This window comes from Dendrobates tinctorius, unplaced genomic scaffold (assembly GCF_039654945.1).
Source record: "Dendrobates tinctorius isolate UK_male_01 unplaced genomic scaffold, ASM3965494v1 ptg000572l, whole genome shotgun sequence".
NCBI lineage: Eukaryota > Metazoa > Chordata > Amphibia > Anura > Dendrobatidae > Dendrobates > Dendrobates tinctorius.
Genome location: NW_027362230.1, coordinates 752346 through 778200, shown reverse-complemented (window position 1 = coordinate 778200; position 25855 = coordinate 752346). Strand labels below are relative to the sequence as shown.

Below are 25855 nucleotides of genomic sequence, written 5' to 3'. Positions count from 1 at the left end.
CACTATGGAGAGCGTGGCCAAAAAATTTGGTGTCCCGCTGGTGGCAGAGAAAACGGTGGGCCCGGTCACGTCACTAAGTTTCTTGGGTATAGAGATTGATTCCGTTGCAATGGAATGTAGGATCCCAGAGGATAAAGTTTTGGATATGAGGGCTACGGTAAACCGGATATGTGGTTTGAAAAAGGCAACGAAGAGAGAGGTTCAATCACTACTCGGCAAGCTTAATTTTGCTTCTCGGATTATGCCGATGGGGAGAGCCTTTTGCAGGAGGCTTTCTTTAGCTACAGTTGGGATTACATCGCCGTCGCATTTTGTACTGCTAAAAAGGAGTTGAAAGGCGACCTGAGAGTCTGGGCGCTTTTCTTGGAATCTTACAACGGGAAGTCGATCTGGATTGCGCCAGTGGTGTCGGCTGAATCACTTGGCATGCTTATTTCAACCGGTGATCGAGGTTTTTGCATGTTCTTTCGCGGTATGTGGTTGGTGGAACGGTGGCCATCGGAGTTGTTGGCAAATCAGGTAGTGTGGGAGGTTTTTCCGGTAGTGGTGGCTCTATCACTATGGGGAGAGTTGGTACGTGATAGGAAAATTTGTTTTAATTGCGAGTCTTTGGGAGCAGTAAAAACCTTAAATTCATTGTCATCCTCCGATCAAATCGTGGTAAAAGTTTTGCAGCACTTGGTGGGGGTAGGTCTGAGTTTCAACCTCTGGGTTACAGCTGAGATCCAGCCTAAAGGACAGTACCCTATTCTGGAAGCTCTTTTTTGTTCACAGTGGGATCAATTTCAGGAGCTGGCACCTCAAGCGGAACCCAGGGGGTTGGCGTGCATGGAGGAATTATGGAACCTTCTGTCAGGGCAGTAAGAGAACTGTTTTCCAGGTCGTTGGCAGCGGGAACATGGTCTCACTATTCCAAAACTTGGTGTGTTTGGAAGGATTGGAAGCTGAAGTTAAGCGGGGGCTTGGAGGAGGAGAACAAGTTGCTATTGTTATTGGGTCATAGTTGGGAATCAGGTTGGTCGGTTCCGAAGCTTAATAATTTTTTGTCAGGATTGGCTTTTGGCTTTAAGTTTAGGGGGTTGCGGGATTTAACTAAGTCATTTTTGGTTTTGCAAGCAGTGAAGGGTTGGAGAAGAAATTGGAGGATTTCGGACAAGAGACGTCCGGTATCCTATGAGGTACTGTTAATTTTAGGCGAGCACTTGAGAGAAGTATGTGCATCGCCGGGGGAGGTTATTCTGTTTAAATTGGCCTTTTCTTTGGCATTCTTTGGGGCCTTTCGGTTGGGGGAATTGGTCAGCCCTTCCCGTTTTAAAAAAGGGGGGCTGCTTAGACAGGATGTGGACGTGTTTGGGGATCGGTTAGAAATAATTCTGCATTCTTCTAAGACGGATAGGGGTGGTAGGGGTTGTAAGCTGGTGCTTTTTGAGGTGAGCGGGTCCCCATTATGCCCTGTGAGTTGCATGAGGAATTTTGGAGCAGGAAGGGGATCGATTACGGACCCGTTGTTAGTTCATGAAGATGGCTCATTCCTATCTCGTTTTCCATTTGTAACAATATTCAGGCGGTGTTTGGAAATAGGGGGCATCTCAGCAAGGGAGTACAGTGGTCATTCATTTTGGATTGGGGCGGCTACGGAGGCCGCAAGGAAGGGACTGGGGGAGGACATGGTAAGGAGGATTGGTCGTTGGGAATTGGTGAGGTTTCGGTCATATGTACGCCCTAATTTGGTCTAGTGTTTGTCCGCAAGGTCTACTTAATGTGGTTATGGTGTTTTGTTTTCTTATTTGTTTCAGAGTCGGGACAACTGCTCGTGTGGATCATGGGTCATTCTTTTGTATTCTGGGCAGCGTTGAGAGCTGACGTTGGTCCGGATGGGAGACAGCTTGGTGTGCCAAGGACTTTGGCAATCTTGAGGTGGATCGGTAAACGCGGTATGGTGTGGAAGCAACTATTACCTGAATTTCATAGGTTCGTTTGCCTAGATCGGTCTCCGGATGTGCTGCTGATCCATTTAGGGGGGAATGATTTGGGAAAGCGACAATGTAGGGATTATTGGAGGAAGGATGGGATCCATCTGAATGCGATCGGACTGGATTTATGGTGTTTGGCAATTCAAGAGGGCATCGAGAAAGGTTTAGCAGTGTGGCGGGACACAAATGTTTGAGGGGTCAAAACATTTGTGTTGGTGGCGTGGCGGGAGTGGTCCTGGAGGTTGGTGGTGCCAGGAAATGGCGGTTTGGGGGGGCAGGATCTGTAAGGTCCTGGACTCCCCCTTGGGCGGATTAATGTGGAACGGAACATAATGGTCACATCGAGGAGCAGAAGTGGAAATACGCGGGTATTTCGGGCGGATATTGTCCGGTTGAGTCTATTGGCGTCTCTGAGCTGGTGCTTAGCGGCTAGAGGCAGGACTCATCCTGGGGACAAGGTTTATGGGGTCATTGACCTGTGGCAATTACAATTCTTGGGCCTCGAGGACCGCCCCTCCTTTGGGAACATTGTTTTGTAAATGTTTTGTTAAATGTTAATAAAAGGCTGCTGTGGCCAATTTATCCAATAAAGGTGTGCGAGTCATCATTTATTGGGTCGGCAATCTTAAAGTAGATGGGGAAGGAATCTATAGGAATCGCGAATACCCATTGTCATGTTTCTGTGCACAGTTTTGAGAAAAAGCTGTTAATTAATGAGGGCAGGACGGGGAAAGCCCCAGCTTATGACTACCAGTTTTAGGCTTGCGCTACACATAATAAGGGAACTCACACAATCCAAAATAGTGATAATAATCCCCCTAAGGACACAGAATGATTCCAGCAATATGTATTAAAATCATGATTTATAACAAAAATTATAAAAAGATGACAATACAAGACCACAAACAGGGTGGGAATAAGCCTCCAAAAGGGGATGTGCAAAATAAGGCAGGGTCCTCTACCGGTTAATAGTTAAAAGGAAAAAAGGGATGTACATACCGCACATATGGGGGCATCACAGCATGACAGTTAACAAAGTTTATATTTGAAAGGGCTAATAAATGCTTTTAGTGCAAAAAAATAACTAATCACCATTTATGAACTGGCTGTCATGCAGGTGCACAGTGCTATCCTTGCAAGATTACTAGATATATTACACATTTATATAGTGCAGTACATATACCAATGGATAAGAAAAGGATTACATCACCTTAAATGAACAATGATCAGAAGAGAACCAGGGGAGGACCAGGACAGCTGCACATACCCAAACCTCCATAATAAAGGAAGAACTAGACCGTGCAAACAACTGCTCCCACCTCGATGGCCACTTTCCGCATGATCATGCAGTCATTCTCCTGCCGCGGGAGACCGTAGCTCCATCTGTGCCGCAGCCCCACCACTTCTGCACCATCTAGCCGTATCCTTAGGAATCAGATCTTTACTGCTAGAGAGGGCAGCATAAACTTGGTGACAGATTCCCTTTAGCGTAATTCTATGGGGCTGATTCATCAAAGCTTTTTTACGCCAGAAAACTGGTGGAAAATGTTGTAAATTAGCAAAAGTTTACTACTTTGAGCATTTTTACTCCAGTTTAAATCCTTTTGCGGAGCTGGGGAGGAGGCGGAACGGGGCTTGGTAATGACCGCCCATCCAGTTCATCAAAAATGCCAGCATTTTGTACAGAAGAAACCCTACTCTCGTCTCTGACTGGCATGGCATTTTTGGCGTGACCCCTGGAGGCCCACATCACTCCGAAGATAGGCTGAATTCATTAAGTGGTGTTCGCCTGATGGCGCCTTGTACTCTAGCAAGACTGGCGTAGAGCCATTGTGCAGGAGGCTAGTATTAAGTAATCTGCCGCTATGAATTTAAGAAATATAGGAGTAAATAAAAAATTTACTTCTAGAAAGTAGTATGAAAATAAATGATAGAATAATATTTAGTGAGAAAGAGTGCCACGCGAGACAAGATAGAACAAAAAAAGCCTATACCAAAAGAGGAGACACAAGTGCAGGAGAGAAGGCTATAATCACATTGTTTATCGCCATCGCTTTCTCCATGGGGAGCATTGCTGGAAGACTCTTGTAAAGGTTCAATGGCAGAATGGTACATACAGCCCTCAAGAGAACATATAAGTCTTCATCGCTTCGTGTTAGGATTGTGGCGTGCAGCAGGACATAAATTGTATAAAAAGATTTCATGGAGCTCAACCAAAAAATACACCGTTCTGGTTCTGTGTCAGGTTCTCCCTGGTTTCTAAGTGCTGCCTTTTTAAGCTGGTTCCAAGAACCTCTATACGGCCTGTGATCTATGGGCTTCAGTACAAGCATTTATTACAAGTGGTCACAACCTCATCTCAAGAGCCACTGAAAAATATTCAGCTTTTTGTGAAAATGAAATTTATGAAGAGGGGTTGCAGCCAGTTCAAAGCTGATCTGAGAGGATCCAAAAGTTAGGGGGCCCATATACAATAGATACCAGTCTACCGAATGGTGGAAGTGACGATTGTCTGCCTGGCACCCATCTCTATGACTTCTCCATACACAAGAGTCCTCGTTCACCTTTATGGTGTGACTCCTGGTGGTGCCTTATCTCGTCAACAGCAAAGGAATTGTCAAATCGGACAAATGTCGGATCTTTATCTCCCCTGTCATCTGTTGGGGTCTGTCGACCTCTAGACCCACACAGCTCAAAAATAAATGGTCTATTATAAGGTGGGATAACCTCTCTAAGCAATGATGTTATAGGATTATGTTTTAATCTTTGCAAGTGTGCTAGATTGTAAGGGAAGTACCTCTTGCTGACAGATGTCTACCGATTCCCTGAACATATTCAGAAGTTACAGTGCGTATCCTGAGCACAGTAGATTTTCTTTTTTCGGCAGGTTATTTTTGTCTCAGCTGCAGGGAGTGATGATACATTCTAGTACTTGTACTGTCTCTGAGTGTCTATTACTATCACCATGTACCTTGCCGGATCCTCTAATTGCATGGGCTCTTAACATCTTTCACTTTTTAATATGACTAGTAAAATCGAAATGTTGAACTCTATGATGGATTTGGGGGGTATATCTGCTACGTAGAGTGGTATTCAACTTTTATTGACTAAAGCTGAGCAAGAGGGGTTCAGGTACAGGGAGTGTTGTGAAGTGCTAGCAGTGATCATATGCAGTTGGCTGCTAGGGCCAACATGCGCCTGTTACTCCGGGCAGTGGATTGCCATAGAACCTTTTCGGACGAGTCCGGCTATTGGCCTGGGAACCTCAAAATGGAATTCAGGGCCTTTGGGTGCACTAAGGCTGCGGTGCTGTAGGTAAAATGGACTCAGACTTGCAGAGGTGGAAGGTAATGGAATCCGGGTGCACTGCATTTGGGGGAGAAGAATTCCTAGTGCTAGAGGAGTCAGCAAAAGGGATGATCTACCCAGACCGAGAACTGGGACTAAAGTTATGTCTGGTGTCATGATCCAGGTTTGATCTAACAGTTTTAAATGCACAAGTGAACTTTTTTTCCTTTGGCTGTGTGCCAAAGTGTGGTGTTTGCCCCCGGTGGCCATTATGATTATTACACTGTGGTGTCATTTGTTCTAAGTTGCCCCGGTGGTGGTGAGCGGTATTGCACTCTAGTACCTTAGTTTGTGCACGTAATTATAATGCAGGTGTGAATGCTCTATAAAAGAGTGTCAGGTGTATCAATCACTGTTGGTGATAGTCATTCACAAGGAAGCCTGGGTGAAAGATGGAGCTGAACAAGAGTCCTGGGCAGCCCAGCCAGAGGGGACGAGTGGCAGCTATGGAGTCTGCAAGGAGTGCTGGCATGGATTGGTGGAGTCCAACGATGGGGTCTGCAGGAAGGGCTGGCATGGCGTGGTGGAGTCGCAGTTTATGGTGTCAGCAGGAAGTGCTTGCATGGCTTGGTGGAGTGGCGACTATGGTGAGAGTTGCACTCAGCATGCTGGACTTGGTTGCTGAAAGCTGGACTCAAGCATGCTGGACTTATTGGCAGAAAAGTTGGACTTAAGCATGCTGGACTTTTTGGCAGAAGCTGGACTCATCTTTTGGACTCTCTTTACTGGGCAGCTGCAACTGGTGGTGGACTCTGCTCCAAGGCTGCACTATGGTGATGGGTCCTGTTATGGTGATGGATCCGGTTGAAGGAGAAAATGCACGCAGGTGGTGGGCTCTGTTGCGGGGAGCATAAGCAACAGAGCAAAGCTAAGTGGTGTCCCCCTGTATTGTCATTTTTCCTTATGTGTGTTTAGTGCAGTGGTGGGATTAGTTTCCGCACCGACCAATTCCCTAGTGAGGGTTTAGGTGCAAGGCGAGTCAGGGTTTTGAGTTTCCTGTGCGTCGTCCGGTGCGGAACCGGCATAGGGAACGTTAGGAGTGCAAGGACACTGGCTCAAGGGAGTGCAGGAGGTCTCCACATCCCCATTCCCTATCGCAGGGCCACCGTTATTATTGTTACCCAGGTTTCCCCTTTATTGTTTAAATTTGCCTTACTGGAGGCGGGGTTTCCAGACTTACGTGTATTACCTAAATTCGCCTATTGGAGGCGTTGTATCCAGCTGCACGTGTTATTATTTAAATTTGCCCAACTGGAGGCGGTGTATCCAGGGTCACGTGTGTCATATGGTTTCGCCTTGCGGTACTCGCTGCGTCCATCCACGCGTTGACTGTGACATCTGGTACCTGTGGGAAAGACTGTAACTCGTTGTGCCCTATCCTACATGGTTCATTATAATGACTATAAACTGCTCAGTAAAAGTTTGACTGTTATAAAATATTTGGTGTACCCTGGATTTGGTGGAGTGGAGCTTCTGGAAGATGAAAGCCTGGAGCCAGTGGAGGCCTATATTCCACAAGTAAGTGTGATGCACCCCACTCACAGCAGCACACCGGGACTGTAGGGTGCCAGAGCGTGCAGAAGCAGCAGTTCGCCCGCAAAACCTCGCTCAGGCACCTTACATTCCCAGGGCACTAAGTAAGCCCCAGTGAAGCTTCAACAGGCCATTTTTCTTTATACTGTACCTACTAGAAAAGTATTTGTCACGGAGTGACCAGTCCTCTGTGCCGTGACCCGTAGCACGGCACTAAATCCAGGACAAACAAGGGGAATACCGGGGAGACAGTTACAACGGTGGGTCCCTGCAATAGGGAACGGGGACGTGGAAACCTCCTGCACTCCCCTGAGGCAGTGTCCCTGAACACTCCTAACGTTCCCTATACAGGCTCCTCACCTGTCGCCGAGCAGGATACCTCAATCCCTAACTCGCCCTGCTCCTAACCCTTACTAGTGAACTGGATGGTGCAGATACTAATTCCACAGCTGTACTAATACACACAAGAAAAATACAACAAAACAGGGAAAACACACAACTTAGCTTTGCTCTGCTGCAATTGCTTCATGCAACAGAGTGCGGCACCCGGATACAGCTTCCACCTCAATAGCTGATAATCCCAAGCTCTGGCTGAGCTGCAAGGAACTCCTCTCAATAGCTCCTTTCTCCACTAAAGTTGGTTGGGAATGAACAATATCACCAACAGTGATTGAGAACACCTGATACTCCTTTATAGGTAGGAGCCAGGGTATTCACACCTGCTTGGTAATTTACATGTAATAGCCCCACGGCCACCGGGGGCAAAACCATAACTAAAGCAACTACAGTGTAATAACCCCAGCGGCCACCGGGGGCAAAACTAACCTTAAGCCAAAGGCTTTAAGGAAAAAAAAAGGTTATCTGTGCTAAATCTGTCACAATCCAACATGGATCGTGACAGTATTGCTGGAGTGACCCTTTCAATCAGCGGATTGTCCAGGGTGCAGAGAGTTAATTCTTCACTCATCTGATGTTGATGGTCTATCGCAAGAGCGATCAATTAATTTTGGAGTCGCAAAATGCCCCTTTAATAGTAGAATAAAAGCTGTATCACTAGGTCGTAGCTTGAAGTAGCTTTTTCCCTTTTAGTATTCCGTGTGGCTAAACTCCATCTTGTAACCTTCTAAAGCCTGGTGACCTGGCTTCATCGATTTGATATTTAACATTTCATTGCTTATTATAGTTTGCTTTGTTCCTGTAATGTTTCTGATTTATTTTAACCTATGAAAGATTGACCTTAAACTGTACCAGTCCTTTTACACAAAAATTGTAGAAGACCTTGGTCTTGTTCCCCTGCTTCCCCGCAACCAGGTAAAACTGCTTTTGGTGTACACGCCAGTTTTATATGTTCAGAAACCGTCCCAATTCTTATCTTCTGTAACTTGACATACAGTGGGGCAAAAAAGTATTTAGTCAGTCAGCAATAGTGCAAGTTCCACCACTTAAAAAGATGAGAGGCGTCTGTAATTTACATCATAGGTAGACCTCAACTATGGGAGACAAACTGAGAAAAAAAAAAATCCAGAAAATCACATTGTCTGTTTTTTTTTTCATTTTATTTGCATATTATGGTGGAAAATAAGTATTTGGTCAGAAACAAAATTTCATCTCAATACTTTGTGATATATCCTTTGTTGGCAATGACAGAGGTCAAACGTTTTCTGTAAGTCTTCACAAGGTTGCCACACACTGTTGTTGGTATGTTGGCCCATTCCTCCATGCAGATCTCCTCTAGAGCAGTGATGTTTTTGGCTTTTCGCTTGGCAACACGGACTTTCAACTCCCTCCAAAGGTTTTCTATAGGGTTGAGATCTGGAGACTGGCTAGGCCACTCCAGGACCTTGAAATGCTTCTTACGAAGCCACTCCTTCGTTGCCCTGGCAGTGTGCTTTGGATCATTGTCATGTTGAAAGACCCAGCCACGTTTCATCTTCAATGCCCTTGCTGATGGAAGGAGGTTTGCACTCAAAATCTCACGATACATGGCCCCATTCATTCTTTCATGTACCCGGATCAGTCGTCCTGGCCCCTTTGCAGAGAAACAGCCCCAAAGCATGATGTTTCCACCACCATGCTTTACAGTAGGTATGGTGTTTGATGGATGCAACTCAGTATTCTTTTTCCTCCAAACACGACAAGTTGTGTTTCTACCAAACAGTTCCAGTTTGGTTTCATCAGACCATAGGACATTCTCCCAAAACTCCTCTGGATCATCCAAATGCTCTCTAGCAAACTTCAGACGGGCCCGGACATGTACAGGCTTAAGCAGTGGGACACGTCTGGCACTGCAGGATCTGAGTCCATGGTGGCGTAGTGTGTTACTTATGGTAGGCCTTGTTACATTGGTCCCAGCTCTCTGCAGTTCATTCACTAGGTCCCCCCGCGTGGTTCTGGGATTTTTGCTCACCGTTCTTGTGATCATTCTGACCCCACGGGGTGGGATTTTGCGTGGAGCACCAGATCGAGGGAGATTATCAGTGGTCTTGTATGTCTTCCATTTTCTAATTATTGCTCCCACAGTTGATTTCTTCACTCCAAGCTGGTTGGCTATTGCAGATTCAGTCTTCCCAGCCTGGTGCAGGGCTACAATTTTGTTTCTGGTGTCCTTTGACAGCTCTTTGGTCTTCACCATAGTGGAGTTTGGAGTCAGACTGTTTGAGGGTGTGCACAGGTGTCTTTTTATACTGATAACAAGTTTAAACAGGTGCCATTACTACAGGTAATGAGTGGAGGAAAGAGGAGACTCTTAAAGAAGAAGTTACAGGTCTGTGAGAGCCAGAAATCTTGATTGCTTGTTTCTGACCAAATACTTATTTTCGTCGTTTTCGACCATAATATGCAAATAAAATGAAAAAAAAACAGACAATGTGATTTTCTGGATTTTTTTTTCTCAGTTTGTCTCCCATAGTTGAGGTCTACCTATGATGTAAATTACAGACGCCTCTCATCTTTTTAAGTGGTGGAACTTGCACTATTGCTGACTGACTAAATACTTTTTTGCCCCACTGTATAATCTTTTAGTTTATTGGTTCCCTTTCATTGGTATCTTGCCAGCACTATATTCACTGGATCTTCCTTCCCTTCAATTCCCATCAGCACTACTCCAGCCATTGTCCAATGACTTTCAGTGCACATACCACTTTAAAATGCCCACAAAATCTACCAATTCTCATTTTCTGTAACTCGCCGTCCATTCTCTTTTAGTGTTTTTTTTTTGCTTTATCAGCATTCTACCAGCATTATAGGCGCCAGAACTTCAATTCTCTCACTCCTCAGTATGCATTTTCCTTGCAATTGTGAATTAATTGTCTACCCTAATTTGAAAAGAGAGAAAATTGAAAAGAGAGAAAAAAAAACCCAAATCTTCCTTTCTATAATCCTCCATGTTTCTGCTTAAAGGGAACCTATCACTAGTTTTGTCATATATCAACTAAAACCATCACCTTATTCAGAGTCTGTGCTGCATTCCATAAATGGTTATATAACACACTGAATCCCCCTATATAACCCCCAAAAACCTTTAGAAGTTCTCTTGCGCTATCCTGATGGTCCGGTCTGATAGGCATCCTTTCTCTGCTCTCTATCCCTCATCCTGGCTGCTGGACGCCGTTCTCCTACTTTAATTAACGTGGATGATGCCTCCTGCATCATCCACATAGCTGGGCGAAATCCCACGTCTGCGTATTATGATCTGCCCTACTGCGGGCAGAGCAGAAAATGTCAGTGCGCGTGCACCCGGCACACATCTTTCCGGCTCATGTACCATAACTATTTTGCCGCCATTGCACTGCCCATGTGCACTGATGTTTTTGGCTCTGCCCGCAGTAAGGCAGAGTATAGTGCGGTGCGAGCTGGCAATTTCTCTGCGTGGGATTTCGCCCGGCTATGTGTATGACACAGGAGGCGTCATCAACGTCAATCACAGCAGTAGGAAGGCAAGCAGCAGCCGGGAGGAGGGGTAGAGAGCCCAGAATTGACGCCTCTCGGACCGGACCGACAGGACTAACATTCAGCTCAGGAGAACTTTAAAAGGTTTTTGAGGTGTATAAAGGGTGGGAGACTGGAGGTTATATATCCATTTATGGAATGTAGCACAGCCGTTAAATAAGGTGCTACATAAGTTTGGACACCCTGCATGGTTAGTGTCTAGAAGCACACCCTTTTGAAAGTATCACAGTTTGTAAATGCTTTTTGTAGTCAGCCAAAAGTCTTTCAATTCTTGATTGAGGTATTTTCATCTATTCTTCCTTGGAAAATTCTTCTAGTTCCTGGATCATCTTGCATTCCCGGCAATTTTGTTGTCCAGTCACAGATTTTCAATGATGTTCAAATCAGGGACTGTGAGGTCCATTGTAAAACCTTAAGTTGCGCCTTTTGAGGTCGTCTATTGTGGATTTTGACATGTGTTTAGGATCATTATCCATTTGTATAAGCCATCCTCTTTTCAGCTTCAGCTTTTTTACAGATGGTGTTATGTTTGCATCAAGAATTTGTTGAAATTTCTTTGAATCCATTCTTCCCTCTACACTTGAAATGTTCCCTGTGCCATTGGCCGCAACACAACCCCAAAGCATCATTGATCCACCCCATACATATTGGTTGCCAATATGTTCTTTTCCTGAAATTCTGTGCCCTTATTTTGTGGAACACGCCGCTCCCTTGCATCCCAACTTTCTGCTTACTGGGAGGTGGTCCTCCCTTGATTGATGGTTTAAACCAGCGGCCATTGTCGCAACACTAGCCCAAGCTTTGTACTCTCAGGTGCTCCAATCTGAGGCATTGGAGGAGTACAGGCTTACTGAAGCTGGCCAGACCCAGCGATACGGACAGTTTAAGAGCAGGACTTGCAAGCTCTACAGCACAGAGCTTGCAAGTGCTGCACACTGCACACTGCTTAGGAAACCAAAGATCCCGCCCCGCAATGTGTTTTGATGTATTCACACTTCAGGGCTGGGAATCTGGCGCCTGCGCTCCAAGCAGGTGAGAGAGCATTACATCATCGCCTGATGTAAGTTCCCGGGCAGTGCGCACGGCGCATGCCCGAGAACTGTTGGCAGAGCGCAGGCGCCGGGCAGGTAATACGAACACAGGAGGCGGCGCACAGACGCAAGAGGGAGATGATTGACGGCTCGGAGGCAGTTGACACAGGGGGAGAAAACATACCTCCAGGACAAAATAGAGGTATGGCGGGGAATTTATAAAAGTCAGTGTTTCAGCGTTACTAGGGATCAGAAACATAAGAGCCACCTTCACAGAATGCAGCCTTAGTGCTGCTGAAGGTGGCTCTATTACTTAAAAACGCCCGAAGGGGGGGTGACAGGTTGCCTTTAACATCTTCCTATCTCCAGGAATTTGTGTCCTGTGTGTGCGGCAGTGTTCGGACACTCTGTTCGTAACCTCATATTCCTGTAGAACAAGGCAGACAGATAATATGATGGACGCGTTTCCTCAATCAATCTTCTTCATAATCTGAGAGATCGCTGTAGTCCCTTAACAGGTGTCACTAATTGCAACCACTTGTCAAAATGACATTGTCGGCTTTGTTCAAAGATATCAGCGCTTTCTCCACTGGGTAATAAATACATCTGCTGCCACGTGCTGCCGCTATCTCCAGCACACAGGTATGTATGAAAGTGAATAGAATAAATTCTGCACTGAACTAGGACAGTAACCATCCCGCCTGCTCCCACGTCTCACACTTCTTCCGGATATGTACAATGGCTTTGTTGCATATTGTTTTACCATTCGTCCTATTTCTTTGCTCTCTATGTGGAGCACTGTCAGATCATAAGAGACTCGAATGCTCCTGCTAACATTTAATGGGTCACAAACCACTATCTTCTCTGCTGCATCAGAATAATTACTGTGAATGAGCCAGAGACAGGAGAGAAGGACTCACAGAATTAATTGGACGATATAATGGTTATACCTAATAACAGACATGCTTGACCAGCGTTTCTACTCTATTTAAGTCCCCAGAAACACACAACTTGATCTTCAGTTAATGGAGCAATTATTAATATTAGGGGCCGTCAAGATAATACGGGTGGCCCCGGCAAAATAAATTCTGTTGTCTTTTGGTCTGGACCAGTTTTTAGTTTTACGCTCATGAGTTTTGTAATTGTAGTCAATTAGTTTCCTCTTTATTTTTCTCAAATTTTTCGGTCTTAAGAACATACCGTACTTCTTATTTCTCCTGAGGGCTCCCAGAAAAAGGGGAAACTTCCTAAAGTAGCTCGGAAATCTCCTGTGCTCTGTGAAATATTCCCAAATCCTCCTAGAAAGCCGCTCTTACCAAAGGGACCAAGAAGAAGCATGAACCGTTTGTCTCCAGGAAGGGCTTGTCTGAAAATTAGCAAATGCAGTGACATGTAAAAGTTTGGCCACCCCTGGTCAAGGCTACTGTTACTGTGAACAGTTAAGCAACTTGAAGATGAAAAATCTCTAAGAGGCCTAAAGTTAAAGATGACACATTTCCTTTGTATTTTAAGCAAAGATAATTATACATTTTCATCTTTTACATTTTAAAAATTACAAAAAAGAAAATGGACCAATGCAGAAGTTTGGGCACCCTGCATTATTATTATTACTACCTAGTAGCACACTCTTTTGCAAGTATCACAGGTGGTAAACACTTTTTTGCAGCTAGGCAAGAGTCTTTCAATTCTTATTTGAAAAATTTTCATCCATTCTTGGAAAATTTCCAGTTCTGTGAGATTCCTGGGTTGTTTTGCATGCACTGCTATTTTGAGGTATAGCAAAAGATTTTCTATGATGTTCAGATCAGGAGACTGTGAGGGCCATTGCAAAACCTTCAGCTTCTGCCTTTTGAAGTTCTGTATATACTCGAGTATAAGCCGACCTGAGTACAAGCCGACCCCCTAATTTTGCCACAAAAAATGGGAAAACTTATTGACTCGAGTATAAGCCTAGGGTGGAAAATGCAACAGCTACTGGTAAATTTAAAAAATAAAAATAGATACCAATAAAAGTAAAATTAATTGAGACATCAGTATGTTAAATGTTTTTGAATATCCATATTGAATCAGGAGCCCCACATAATGCTCCATACAGTTCATGATAGCCCCATAAGATGCTCCATAGAATAATATGCCCCATATGCTGCTCCATAAAGGTTATGGCCCCATAAGATGTTCCATAGATTATGCCCCATAAGATGCTCCATAGAATAGGCCCCATATGCTGCCCCCATAAGATGCTCCATAGATTATTCCCCCATATGCTGCCCCCATAAGATGCTCCATAGATTATTCCCATATGCTGCCCCTATAAGATGCTCCATAGATTATACCCCTATATGCTGCCCCCATAAGATGCTCCATAGATTATGCCCCTATATGCTGCCCCTATAAGATGCCCCATAGATTATACCCCTATATGCTGCCCCCATAAGATGCTCCATAGATTATGCCCCCATATGATGCTCCATAGATTATGCCCCTATATGCTGCCCCCATAAGATGCTCCATACATTATGCCCCTATATGCTGCCCCCATAAGATGCTCCATACATTATGCCCCCATATGCTGCTGCTGCATTTTAAAAAAAAAAATGACATACTCACCTCTCCGTCGCTGGGACCAGGTGCCGGTGTCACTGCTGGCACCTGAGATATTCACCTGTCCCCCGGTCCATCGCTGTTTGCTGCTGTCTGGCATGTCATCTGTCAGTGACGTTCAGACTGCAGTGGGCGCGGAGCACACTAACTACGTCACCATGCCCTCTGCTGTCTGAACGTCACTGACAGATGACGTGCCAGACAGCAGCAAGCAGCGATGGACCTGGACAGGTGAGTATCGCTATACTTACCCGTCCTGGCACGATCTCTGCAGCCCCCAGCTTCTCTGCGATCTCCCTTCCTGCCTTCAGCGGTCACGTGGTACCATTCATTACACTCATGAATATGAAAGCAGCAATAATGTAATAAAATTAAGTATATATTTTTCTGTACCAAAGAATCGTAGTTCTTGTGCAGTTTTCAGGAGTCTTAGTGTTTGAAATTGTTCTGTTAGGGTATGTGCACACTTTGGGGATTCTGCTGCGGATCTGCAGCAGATTCTGCTGCGTTGTTCAGTAACATTAAAGTCAATGTAAAGCAAAAAACACAGTGCATATGCTGTGGATTTTTCCGCGTGGATTATCTGCGGATTGAAATCCGCAGCATGTCAATTCTTTGTGCGAAATCCTCAGTGGGTTGACACCTGCTCCATTTTAGAAATCGTGCGGTGGCTTCCATCCTTCCAGCCACACTGGTACATGGACTAGGGGCTCAGCAGAAGGTACCGGAAACCAACCGCTGCCGCCAGTAGACGGACCACCATTATTTCCAGGACCTATGTGGACAAGCGTCGTGTCAGCTGTTGGTGCCATCACCGCTTCACAACACCCACGGCCTGAGGATCATCGGATAGGATAAGTTAACCCCACAAGAACTGTCCCTACTCTCTTCACTGATCTTTAACCCTACCCACAAATTCACCATTGAACTGTTTTATACCCTGTTTAACCCTTTATCTCCCTGCGTGGAGTATCCCACTGTTGATTAAAACTCAGTTAACCCTTACTCTGTTTCCTGTCTGTTACTGCATCCAACAACCTGCTCACAGTAACACACAACAGGAGACTTTGGGTCAATAGATTCGGTTTTACTGTACAGTTCAGTTACATTCGGTTGCGGCATATAGTGTGGAGCAGAGCCTGCTACGGTTGATGAACCCATAAATCAGTGCATTTCAAGGTCCTGCTGCTAGTAGGCCCGAACTGTCCCCAACTCAACAACTTCTGTTGGCACTAGGGTCTCCCTGTCCGCCAACCCATCTTTCCTGAGGACCGCCAAAATTTCCTCTTGCTCTTTCCTGACCGGCCTCTTGCGCTTAGGAAAGAATGAGACATGAAATCCAATGTCTCTTCCGGGCTATAGTCCCCAGAACATCCAGGGATCTACACTAGACTCTTGGTGTGCCCTCCTGCTGTTTGGCAGCTTGGTACTGTTAGGGTCCATCGCAGCTTGCACATAACCTCTACTTGTACCTTGCAATAACTCTGTCTGAGACTAACTGAACTCTACTCCCCCTAGCAGGATGTGCTATTTTATCTAGATATAACCCCTTCCCAGTATGTGGGCTATTCCCAAACCATTTACCTGTTTCTTAACCTTGCATGTACTAAATATATCCCTACAGCCTTCCACTGGTTCCCCTATGGACAACCCTCCCCAATCCCCAGGGATGGCCTTGAGGTAAACCTCCGGGAAACTGAGACACAAACCGGCCATAAGGAAAAAGATACATTTTTATATAAAACATGTAACTATACTATACTTCTATACAATATAGCTCTCTCTTGCCACTGGGTCTTCTTGAGCACTGCTCATGCTCTTACAACAGTACTGCAGCCAATCAGTGAGCTCAGTAGCTCTGCCAAAGTAGACAGCACAAGCCGTTCAGAGCCGCTGACCTCACTGTTGGGCTGTAGTGCTGTCGACGTGACGTCAGCGCTGCAGACAGTAGCAGACACTGGGAGCAGCGACGGAGTGTCATCCCTGTACCTGGAGACTAATTACTCATACGAGTCACTGAAATCTCTAGCATGACTGACCATGATAGTGGCCGCTGTGATAATTGATCATAACATAAAGCGAATGCAGATATCTGTGAGCTGCAGCTGACCAGGATGTCATTGTCCAGAATGAGTAATGGTGCTGTTGCCTGCTGCTTGCCTTACATCTGTTACATCAGAGACTTGTACACATCTATCTCATGGTGGACAGAATTCGTACAAGGTCACTCAGATACAAGGAAGCCTACTCCCATCATCCTCGTCCACGAAGATCAATGTGTCGGGAACACTTCCTTCCCTCCTGCTTTTTTACTATAACTATACAACTATGTTGGAAACCGATTTACCTTGATAATTACCATTGTACACTTTTATAATTAATGTTTTCAAAGCAATGGGTTTATCTGGTGCCAAGCAAGTGCAAAATGTGAATGTGTTTTATAGTACCATCCATAAAGAGAAAACTAATAATAATGGTAATTATATATGTTGGTGTAATGTGTGTTTTATAGAAATAGATTAAATGTTGCCACACGTCTGGGCAGAACATAAAACAGATTAGTTATCAGTGTCGTCACTGTAATGTTGATATAATTACCATTCTTTACATATAATTAATAGTATCAGACCGATATAAAAAAAATTACCATAGAGGAAGTTGAATACAGGCAGTGAATATTTAAGATTGTACCCATTCGGTTGTTACTCTCTGCTCTGTTGACTGGGAACAAGAGAAATGCATGTTTTTCTAAATATGTAAATGAGCTGTTAAGATCCTCCCCAAGAATCTGCTTTCAGAGATTATTTTAAATGAAATAGGGAGTTACCAATGTGATTCATGTAATGACTGACAGACTGCCTTCCTGATCTCACTTCAGAGCTTGAGTGTGGCTCTAAAAAACACAGGACGATAGAGCAGAGCTTTGTCTCACATTTGCACCTGCAATTCTCTCATAGTCCTTCAGTTTCAATCTCACAGATAGCCAGTACATAGCAAAGCTGACAGTAGTGTGAGAAGAGAGCTGCAGCTGTAAATGTGTTTGTAATAAGACAAAGCTAAACTCTGCTGTACTGTGTTAGTTATAATCAGGCACAAGTCATTAGACCGGACAGCCATATGAGAGGACAAATGCAGCTGCAAATGTGTTTGTAATGAGACAAAGTTCAACTGTACTACTCCATCCTCACACTGCCTGTGATATGGAAACTGAAGAAGTGTTGTAGTCAGGTACATCAGAGCTGACATCAGTATGAGATTACAACTGTGTATGTGTTTGTAACGAGACAAAGCTCAGCTCTGCTGCACTGTGTTAGTTTTAATTCCACACAGCTCTGCAGTGAGCTCAGGAGCACAGTCTGTTAATCATGACACCCCTCAATTTGGAAGCAGTGGCAGATTCTTGGGGAAATCTGTGTCCAGCCCATAAATCTTAACGGCTCATTTACACATGAAGAAAAATATGGATTTCTCTGGAATAAAACATTGGATCACGAATATTAAAAATGATGTTATTCAGCTTTCTATGACCTGCAGGTGAATATAGACGGCTTAGGAGGGTTGATCCCACTAACAGATTCCTTTTAATGTATAAGTTGATAGCAGCAATGATTTTTAAACTGGTACATTAATAATATTGTACAAGCACCAGGAACCATAATTCTAACAGCGAGGCTTTAAGTAGATGGAAACAAAAAATCGTCCATGATCGGAACAATGTTTATTCCAGTGGTTTTGTAGAGTTCTGCAGAAGCTTTGTGTTTGATTGATAGCCAGATTTTATTTCAGCCTCGCACCAATGGATTTATGTCAACATCATGATCATCACAACAGTGACTAGCGACCCAAACATACTTTTTACCTTGTCCTTTAAGTTTTGAGATGAATGTTGTTTGAAATGCCGTCCTGCATGGTGTTTATTGCTCTGCACCTTTGTGTTGGCTGTATGCAAATGATTGTACCATTGAGAAAGTGCTGATCTACTTACTGCTCAAGCAAGCGTAGGTGTAAAGCACAAGGGTCCAGAACAACGTGAGCAGCGGAATAATGTGCACTTAGGATTCAACCTTCATTCAAAATGTACTCATATTCCTTTTAGCAATCAACTTTAACCTGTTCCCAACCTAATACATACATAACATATCCAGTGATAAAGTATACAGTGCTCTGAATAATTGAGTACACCCTCTTTGAAAAAGAAGATATTAATCAATATCTCACTGAATATAAGACCAATTTCCAAAATTTGGACAAGACTGAGTTTCATAGAACATTTTTGAACCTATAACATGAAGGTAAGGTTAATAATAATTCATTATAAAATCTTCAGTTTTACTCAATTAGTTGATGCAAATATGAATACACCCCACATCCAAAACTACTACAACCAGCATTTTGTACGACCTCCATGGTTTTTATGGGCACCAACATGTCTTCTAGGCATGGAATGAACAAGTTGGCAACATATTGTAGCATCTCTCTTTTTCCATTCTTCAAGGACGACCTCTTACAGCCTGGACGCTAGATGTAGCTTGTCTCTTTAGAATTCCCCTTAAGTGTTCGATTGGATTCAAATGTTTTGCACTGCAATTTTGGCACATGTTGGCTGATTTTGAGTAGTGTACTATTTGTAGAGGGTTGTATAAAAAGAGTCTATATCACAGATAAATGTGACACAGCGTAGTTTTTTTTGGATACATATTGAGCCAGAATTCTGTAGCATTTAGTTGGATAGGTCCAGTGACGTCTGATGGGCCCCGGTGCAAGATTTGGACCAGGGCCCCCCCCATCCTTATATATATCCTGGCCGCATCCTGGTGTAGGTATCATCCAATCTGCTATATGTCCCTTATACTGAGCCCCATTCTAGTATATGTCCCCTGTTCTGCCGCTGTTCTTTAATGTATACAAGAAACTAAACCATTAAACTCACAAGGGGCAAAGTCATGGGCTCCATAAAAGAAGTATAATGCTCTCCCCATAGTTATCCATGTAGTATATTGCACAGCCTATAGTCATCCATAAAGTATTATGCACCCCATAGTTATTCATAAAGGATAATGCATTCCATAGTTATCCATAAAGTATAATATTCTCCCATAGTCTTCTACAGTTGTGGCCAAAAGTATTATCTTCATTTAATTTGTCTTAAATGAAAAAAACACAAAAAGAATTGTCCTAAAGCCAAATTGGATATAATTCCACACCAAACATAAAAAAGAGGGTGGACAAAAGTATTGGCACTGTTCGAAAAATCATGTGATGCTTCTCTAATTTGTGTAACTAACAGCACCTGTAACTTACCTGTGGCACCTAACAGGTGTTGGCAATAACTAAATCACACTTGCAGCCAGTTGACATGGATTAAAGTTGACTCAACCTCTGTCCTGTGTCCTTGTGTATACCACATTGAGCATGGAGAAAAGAAAAAAGACCAAAGAACTGTCTGAGGACTTGAGAAACCAAATTGTGAGGAAGCATGAGCAACCTCAAGGCTACAAGTCCATCTCCAAAGACCTGAATGTTCCTGTGTCTACCGTGCGCAGTGTCATCAAGAAGTTTAATCCCATGGCACTGTGGCTAACCTCCCTAGATGTGGGTGGAACAGAAAAATTGACAAGAGATTTCAACGCAAGATTGTGTGGATATTGAATAAAGAACCTCGACTAACATCCAAACAAGTTCAAGCTGCCCTGCAGTCCGAGGGTACAACAGTGTCAACCCGTACTATCCGTCGGCGCCTGAATGAAAAGGGACTGTATGGTAGGAGACCCAGGAAGACCTCACTTCTTACCCCGAGACATAAAAAAGCCAGGCTGGAGTTTGCCAAAACTTACCTGAAAAAGCCTAAAACGTTTTGGAAGAATGTTCTCTGGTCAGATGAGACAAAAGTTGAGCTTTTTGGTCAAAGGCATCAACATAGAGTTTACAGGAGAAAAAAAGAGGCATTCAAAGAAAAGAACACGGTCCCTACAGTCAAACATGGCGGAGGTTCCCTGATGTTTTGGGGTTGCTTTGCTGCCTCTGGCACTGGACTGCTTGACCGTGTGCATGGCATTATGAAGTCTGTTTGCAACATAATGTAGGGCCCAGTGTGAGAAAGCTGGGTCTCCCTCAGAGGTCATGGGTCTTCCAGCAGGACAATGACCCAAAACACACTTCAAAAAGCACTAGAAAATGGTTTGAGAGAAAGCACTGGAGACTTCTAAGGTGGCCAGCAATGAGTCCAGACCTGAATCCCATAGAACACCTGTGGAGAGATCTAAAAATGGCAGTTTGGAGAAGGCACCCTTCAAATATCAGGGACCTGGAGCAGTTTGCCAAAGAAGAATGGTCTAAAATTCCAGCAGAGCATTGTAAGAAACTCATTGATGGTTACCGGAAGCGGATGGTCGCAGCTATTTTGGCTAAAGGTTGTGCAACCAAGTATTAGGCTGAGGGTGCCTATACTTTTGTCTGGCCCATTTTTGGAGTTTTGTGTGAAATGATCAATGTTTTGCTTTTTGCTTCATTCTCTTTTGTGTTTTTTCATTTAAGACAAATTAAATGAAGATAATAATACCAAAGAATTTGTGATTGCAATCATTTTCAGGAAGAAACTGAGTATTATCTGACAGAATTGCAGGGGTGTCAATACTTTTGGCCACAACTGTATATAGTATAATGCACCCCATAGTCATCCATAAAGGATAATGCATCCCCTAGTAATTCATAAAGTACAATGCACAGCCCATAGTCATCCATAAAGTATTATGCACCCCATAGTTATTCATAAAGGATAATGCATCCCATAGTCATCCATAAAGTATAATATTCCCCCATAGTCTTCTATATAGTATAATGCACCTCATAGTCATCGATAAAGTGTAATGCACCCCAAAGTCATCCATAAAATATAATGCACCCCAGAATCTCCATAAAGTATAATGCACCCCCATAGTTATCCATAAAGTATAATGCACCCCCATAGTCATCCTTAAAGTATAATGCACCCCTATAGTCATCCATGTACTAGTATGGCCACTGAATTTTTAATCAAATACCTTCCCTTGCGTCCTCTTGTGAAGCCGGCAGCTGAGTTTCGCATGCGGCAGGAGCGTATGACGTCACTGCTATGTGCCCCATCACATGCACGCCGACGTAAACTGCTGGCCTTTGATTGGCTGGCATCGTGCATTGTCGCGTACATACCAGACAGGTCTGTGCGCCGCAATACACTTCAACAGGATGTGCATCTGAGTTTCTGCTGGAGTTGGCTGCTGGGTCCAGTTGCAGCAGCGACTACCATGACCATGGTCTTTACTCCCCTGGATAGGTCTTGTAAAGTACCCACTCAAAATAATCATGCTTACCTGAGGCTTTCTGAAAATATCTGCCTAGTACTATTATTTTATTAGAGGCAACAGAATATAAGTATAGAACATTTTAATTAATTTTACTTTTAAATTTTTCGAAGCCTGTGTATAAATTGTTTTGTAGTATTAAGTGCACAGGGAGATTGTAATTTGTAACCAGCCCTGACTGTAGCAGGTAAAGAGCAGATAAAGGAAATATGACTTTGGTTTCAGCATAACAAAGATAAGTTAAAGAGCACCTTGGATGTGGCACCTTGGGATTGCAACTGGTCTGGCGCTGACTGTGGTGAGGTACAGAGTTTAGTGTATCTGCCCATTCCTGACCTAGGGGCTTCTCTAGGAAGTTTGGACTTCATTAGTTGAATTACCATGTCATGATCCTCAGATAATTATTAGTTGAATTGCTACAGTCATATGTTAAAGTTTGGGCACCCCTATTAATGTTAACCTTTTTTCTTTATAACAATTTTGGTTTTTTGCAACAGCTATTTCAGTTTCATATATCTAATAACTCATGGACTCAGTTATATTTCTGGATTCAAATGAGGGTTATTGTACTAACAGAATATGTGCAATCAGCATTTAAACAAAATTTGACCGGTGCAAAAGTATGGGCACCCTTATCATTTTCTTGATTTGAACACTCCTAACTACTTTTTACTGACTTCCTGAAGCACTAAATTGGTTTTATTACCTCATTGAGCTTTGAACTTCACAGCCAGGTGTATCAAATCATGAGAAAAGGTATTTAAGGTGGCCACTTGCTAGTCGTTCTCCTATTTGATTCTCCTATGAAGAGTGGCATCATGGGCTCCTCAAAACAACTCTCAAATGATCTGAAAACAAAGATTATTTAACATAGCTTTTCAGGGGAAGGATACAAAAAGTTGTCTCAGATATTTAACCTGTCAGTTTCCACTGTGAGGAACATAGTTAGGAAATGGAAGAACACAGGTACAGTTCTTGTTAAGCCCAGAAGTGGCAGGCCAAGAAAAATATCAGAAAGGCAGAGAAGAAGAATGGTGAGAACAGTCAAGGACAATCCACAGACCACCTCCAAAGACCTGCAGCATCATCTTGCTGCAGATGGTGTCACTGTGCATCGGTCAACAATACAGCACACTTTGCACAAGGAGAAGCTGTATGGGAGAGTGATGCGAAAGAAGCCGTTTCTGCAAGCATGCCACAAACAGAGTCGCCTGAGGTATGCAAAAGCACATTTGGACAAGCCAGTTACATTTTGGAAGAAGGTCCTGTGGACTGATGAAACAAAGATTGAGTTGTTTGGTCATACAAAAAGGCGTTAAGCACGGAGGCTAAAAAACACAGCATTCCAAGAAAAACACTTGCTACCCACAGTAAAATTTGGTGGAGGTTCAATCATGCTTTGGGGCTGTGTGGCCAATGTTGGCACCGGGAATCTTGTTAAAGTTGAGGGTCGCATGGATTCAACTCAGTATCAGCAGATTCTTGACAATAATGTGCAAGAATCAGTGACGAAGTTGAAGTTACGCAGGGGATGGATATTTCAACAAGACAATGATCCAAAACACCGCTCCAAATCTACTCAGGCATTCATGCAGAGGAACAATTACAATGTTCTGGAATGGCCATCCCAGTCCCCAGACCTGAATATCATTGAACATCTGTGGGATGATTTGAAGCGGGCTGTCCATGCTCAACGACCATCAAACTTAACTGACCTGGAATTGTTTTGCAAACAGGAATGGTCACAAATACCTTCATCCAGGATCCAGGAACTCATTAATAGCTACAGGAAGCGACTAGAGGCTGTTATTTTTGCAAAAGGAGGATCTACGAAATATTAATGTCACTTTTATGTTGAGGTGCCCATACTTTTGCACCGGTCAAATTTTGATAAAATGCAGATTGCACATTTTCTGTTAGTACAATAAACCTCATTTGAATCCAGAAATATAACTGAGTCCATCAGTTATTAGATATATGAAACTGAAATAGCTGTTGCAAAAAACAAAATTGTTATAAAGAAAAAAGGTTATCATTAATAGGGGTGCCCAAACTTTAACATATGACTGTATATCTTGATCCTCAAGGATGTCATAACTGAAAATTCCTCATGTGTCCGAAACAAAAATTTAACTGGGAGGAACAAGTTCAGGTGAAAATGGAGACATAGTTAATTTCCAGGCCAATGGTCAAACCTAGTATGATAAATAGTATGGAAACAAATCCAACTGGCGGAGGAGGAGATCGACTAGGAGTATCAATGTTGTTGACGACCCTGTGTAAAGACTAGATGGAAAAAGAAGTTGGTATACTCGCCCCTGATCCTCAAGTCTTGTGTCTTCCAAATCTACTTTAATCTGCCTCCATGAAACTCTTCCCCCAATTTGAGGGGGGGGGTTACAAAAGTGAATACCTAAACAGGATGGACACAACGTTATGTGAATTGAGCATTACCAAACATTTAATGTACATCCCTCAATATTGAAATTGCAACACTGAGAAGGAAGTCATGGAATTATGGAAATCACAGGATAGATAGACAAAGTAGTGATAGGCAAATGATGAAAAAATGGAAACAGAATGTTACACCGCTCCGTCATACTCACCCGGCCTCCGCTCCCACGCCGTAGCCGGCCTCCGCTCCCACGCCGCAGCCTCTCTCCACCCGACGGCCACGGCGGTCACCTCTGACGGGTTCGCGGCCGACGCCATCCCTGCATGCAATGCGCATGCGCCATAGGCCACGGCCGCACCTCCCTGCTGCTTCTTGTGCTCCGGCTGTGCCCTGACCCGGAAGCACCTTCGTACCAATGGCAGACCAGATGGGGCTATATCAGGCCGCTTCCCCCTGAGGGAGGCGCCTGATCGTTGTGTTACCTTGCACACTGGGCCCTGCTTCCTCCTGTTCTCTCTACAGTCTCTCGGTGCCGTCCTCAGTGTTTCCTGCAGCAGCCTCGCAGCCTGTCTTCCGTGTTCGCTAACAGTTATTCTCAGTCCTGCTCCAGTGTTCCCGTTTCCTCCGTCTCCTGCCTCCGGTGTTCCTGATCCATCCTGCTCCAGTCCTGCCGTCCTACTCCAGTCCTGCCTCCGGTGTTCCTGTTCCAGTCCTGCCGTCCTACTCCAGTCCTGCCTCCGGTGTTACTGATCCATCCTGCTCCAGTCCTGCCGTCCTACTCCAGTCCTGCCTCCGGTGTTCCAACTCTGTCCTGTCATCTACACTTCAGTTCCTCCATGTTCCAGTCTATAGTCTTACTCCATTCCTTTCTCCTGTGTGCCAGCCCTGTTCTGTCATCTACACTTCAGTCCCACTGTCCTACTCCAGTCCATCCTGAGCCGCCCCCCTCAGTACCGGCTACCGTGGTACTCGAACCCCTGGGCCTGCTCCTAATGGTCCCTGTATAGGGGTCGGTTCCACCTGGCAGCTCGCCCGGGGCCCCTAGGTGCCACGGTCCAGAGGGTCCACTCCTGTAGATTCCGGCTCCTGACCACCCACGCTAACACAGAATTTTCCATATATCTTAATTTATTAAGTATTATGAGCGCCACATGTAAAAATCCCCACACTTACATACAGTAGCTTGGCTGCTATCAATGAGGTTATTAATGATTGTTTGAGGACTGTTCTGCCATGCTGAATGTACTTGGACAAATCATGAGGACCTTGTGAGTAAAGCCATGAAAAGGTCTTCACAAGGGAATGTAACACCAGTCCGACTCCCAGGATTATGGCGTAAGCTGCCTTGATGTACAGTGGCCTCTAGACCTGATTTCAGGTACAATACCAGCTAAACGTTACAATGAATAGGTCATTAAACCAATGGTATAGCTATTTCTCCAAAGTGTCCCAGGAGCCATTTTTCAACACGACAACATCAGGCCGCATGTTGCTCATGCGATTGGGAGCAACCTGTGTGTCTTATTTGTGCCTCTACTGCTCATTGTATTTTCAGACTTGTCTCCCGCTGAGCACATTTGAAACGTGATTGGTTGGCAATTGCAAAGGGAGCTGTCAGCAGTGGATCTTGATGAGTTCCATGTCCAAGTGCTTTCAGTCCTGCAGAACATTAATCAGACAACCATT

At 44.2% G+C, this 25855-nt stretch overlaps 2 protein-coding genes across 2 annotated transcripts in view; both read left to right on the top strand.

Moving 5' to 3' along the window:
* Positions 1-25855, top strand: part of DNER (delta/notch like EGF repeat containing) — a 344793-nt gene that overhangs the window by 71932 nt on the left and 247006 nt on the right.
* LOC141078550 (uncharacterized) lies at positions 735-7316 on the top strand (the record flags this gene model as incomplete). Its single annotated transcript, XM_073565169.1, has 1 exon — positions 735-7316. A coding segment is annotated over one exon (1002 nt), but the record flags the coding sequence as incomplete, so codon positions are not given.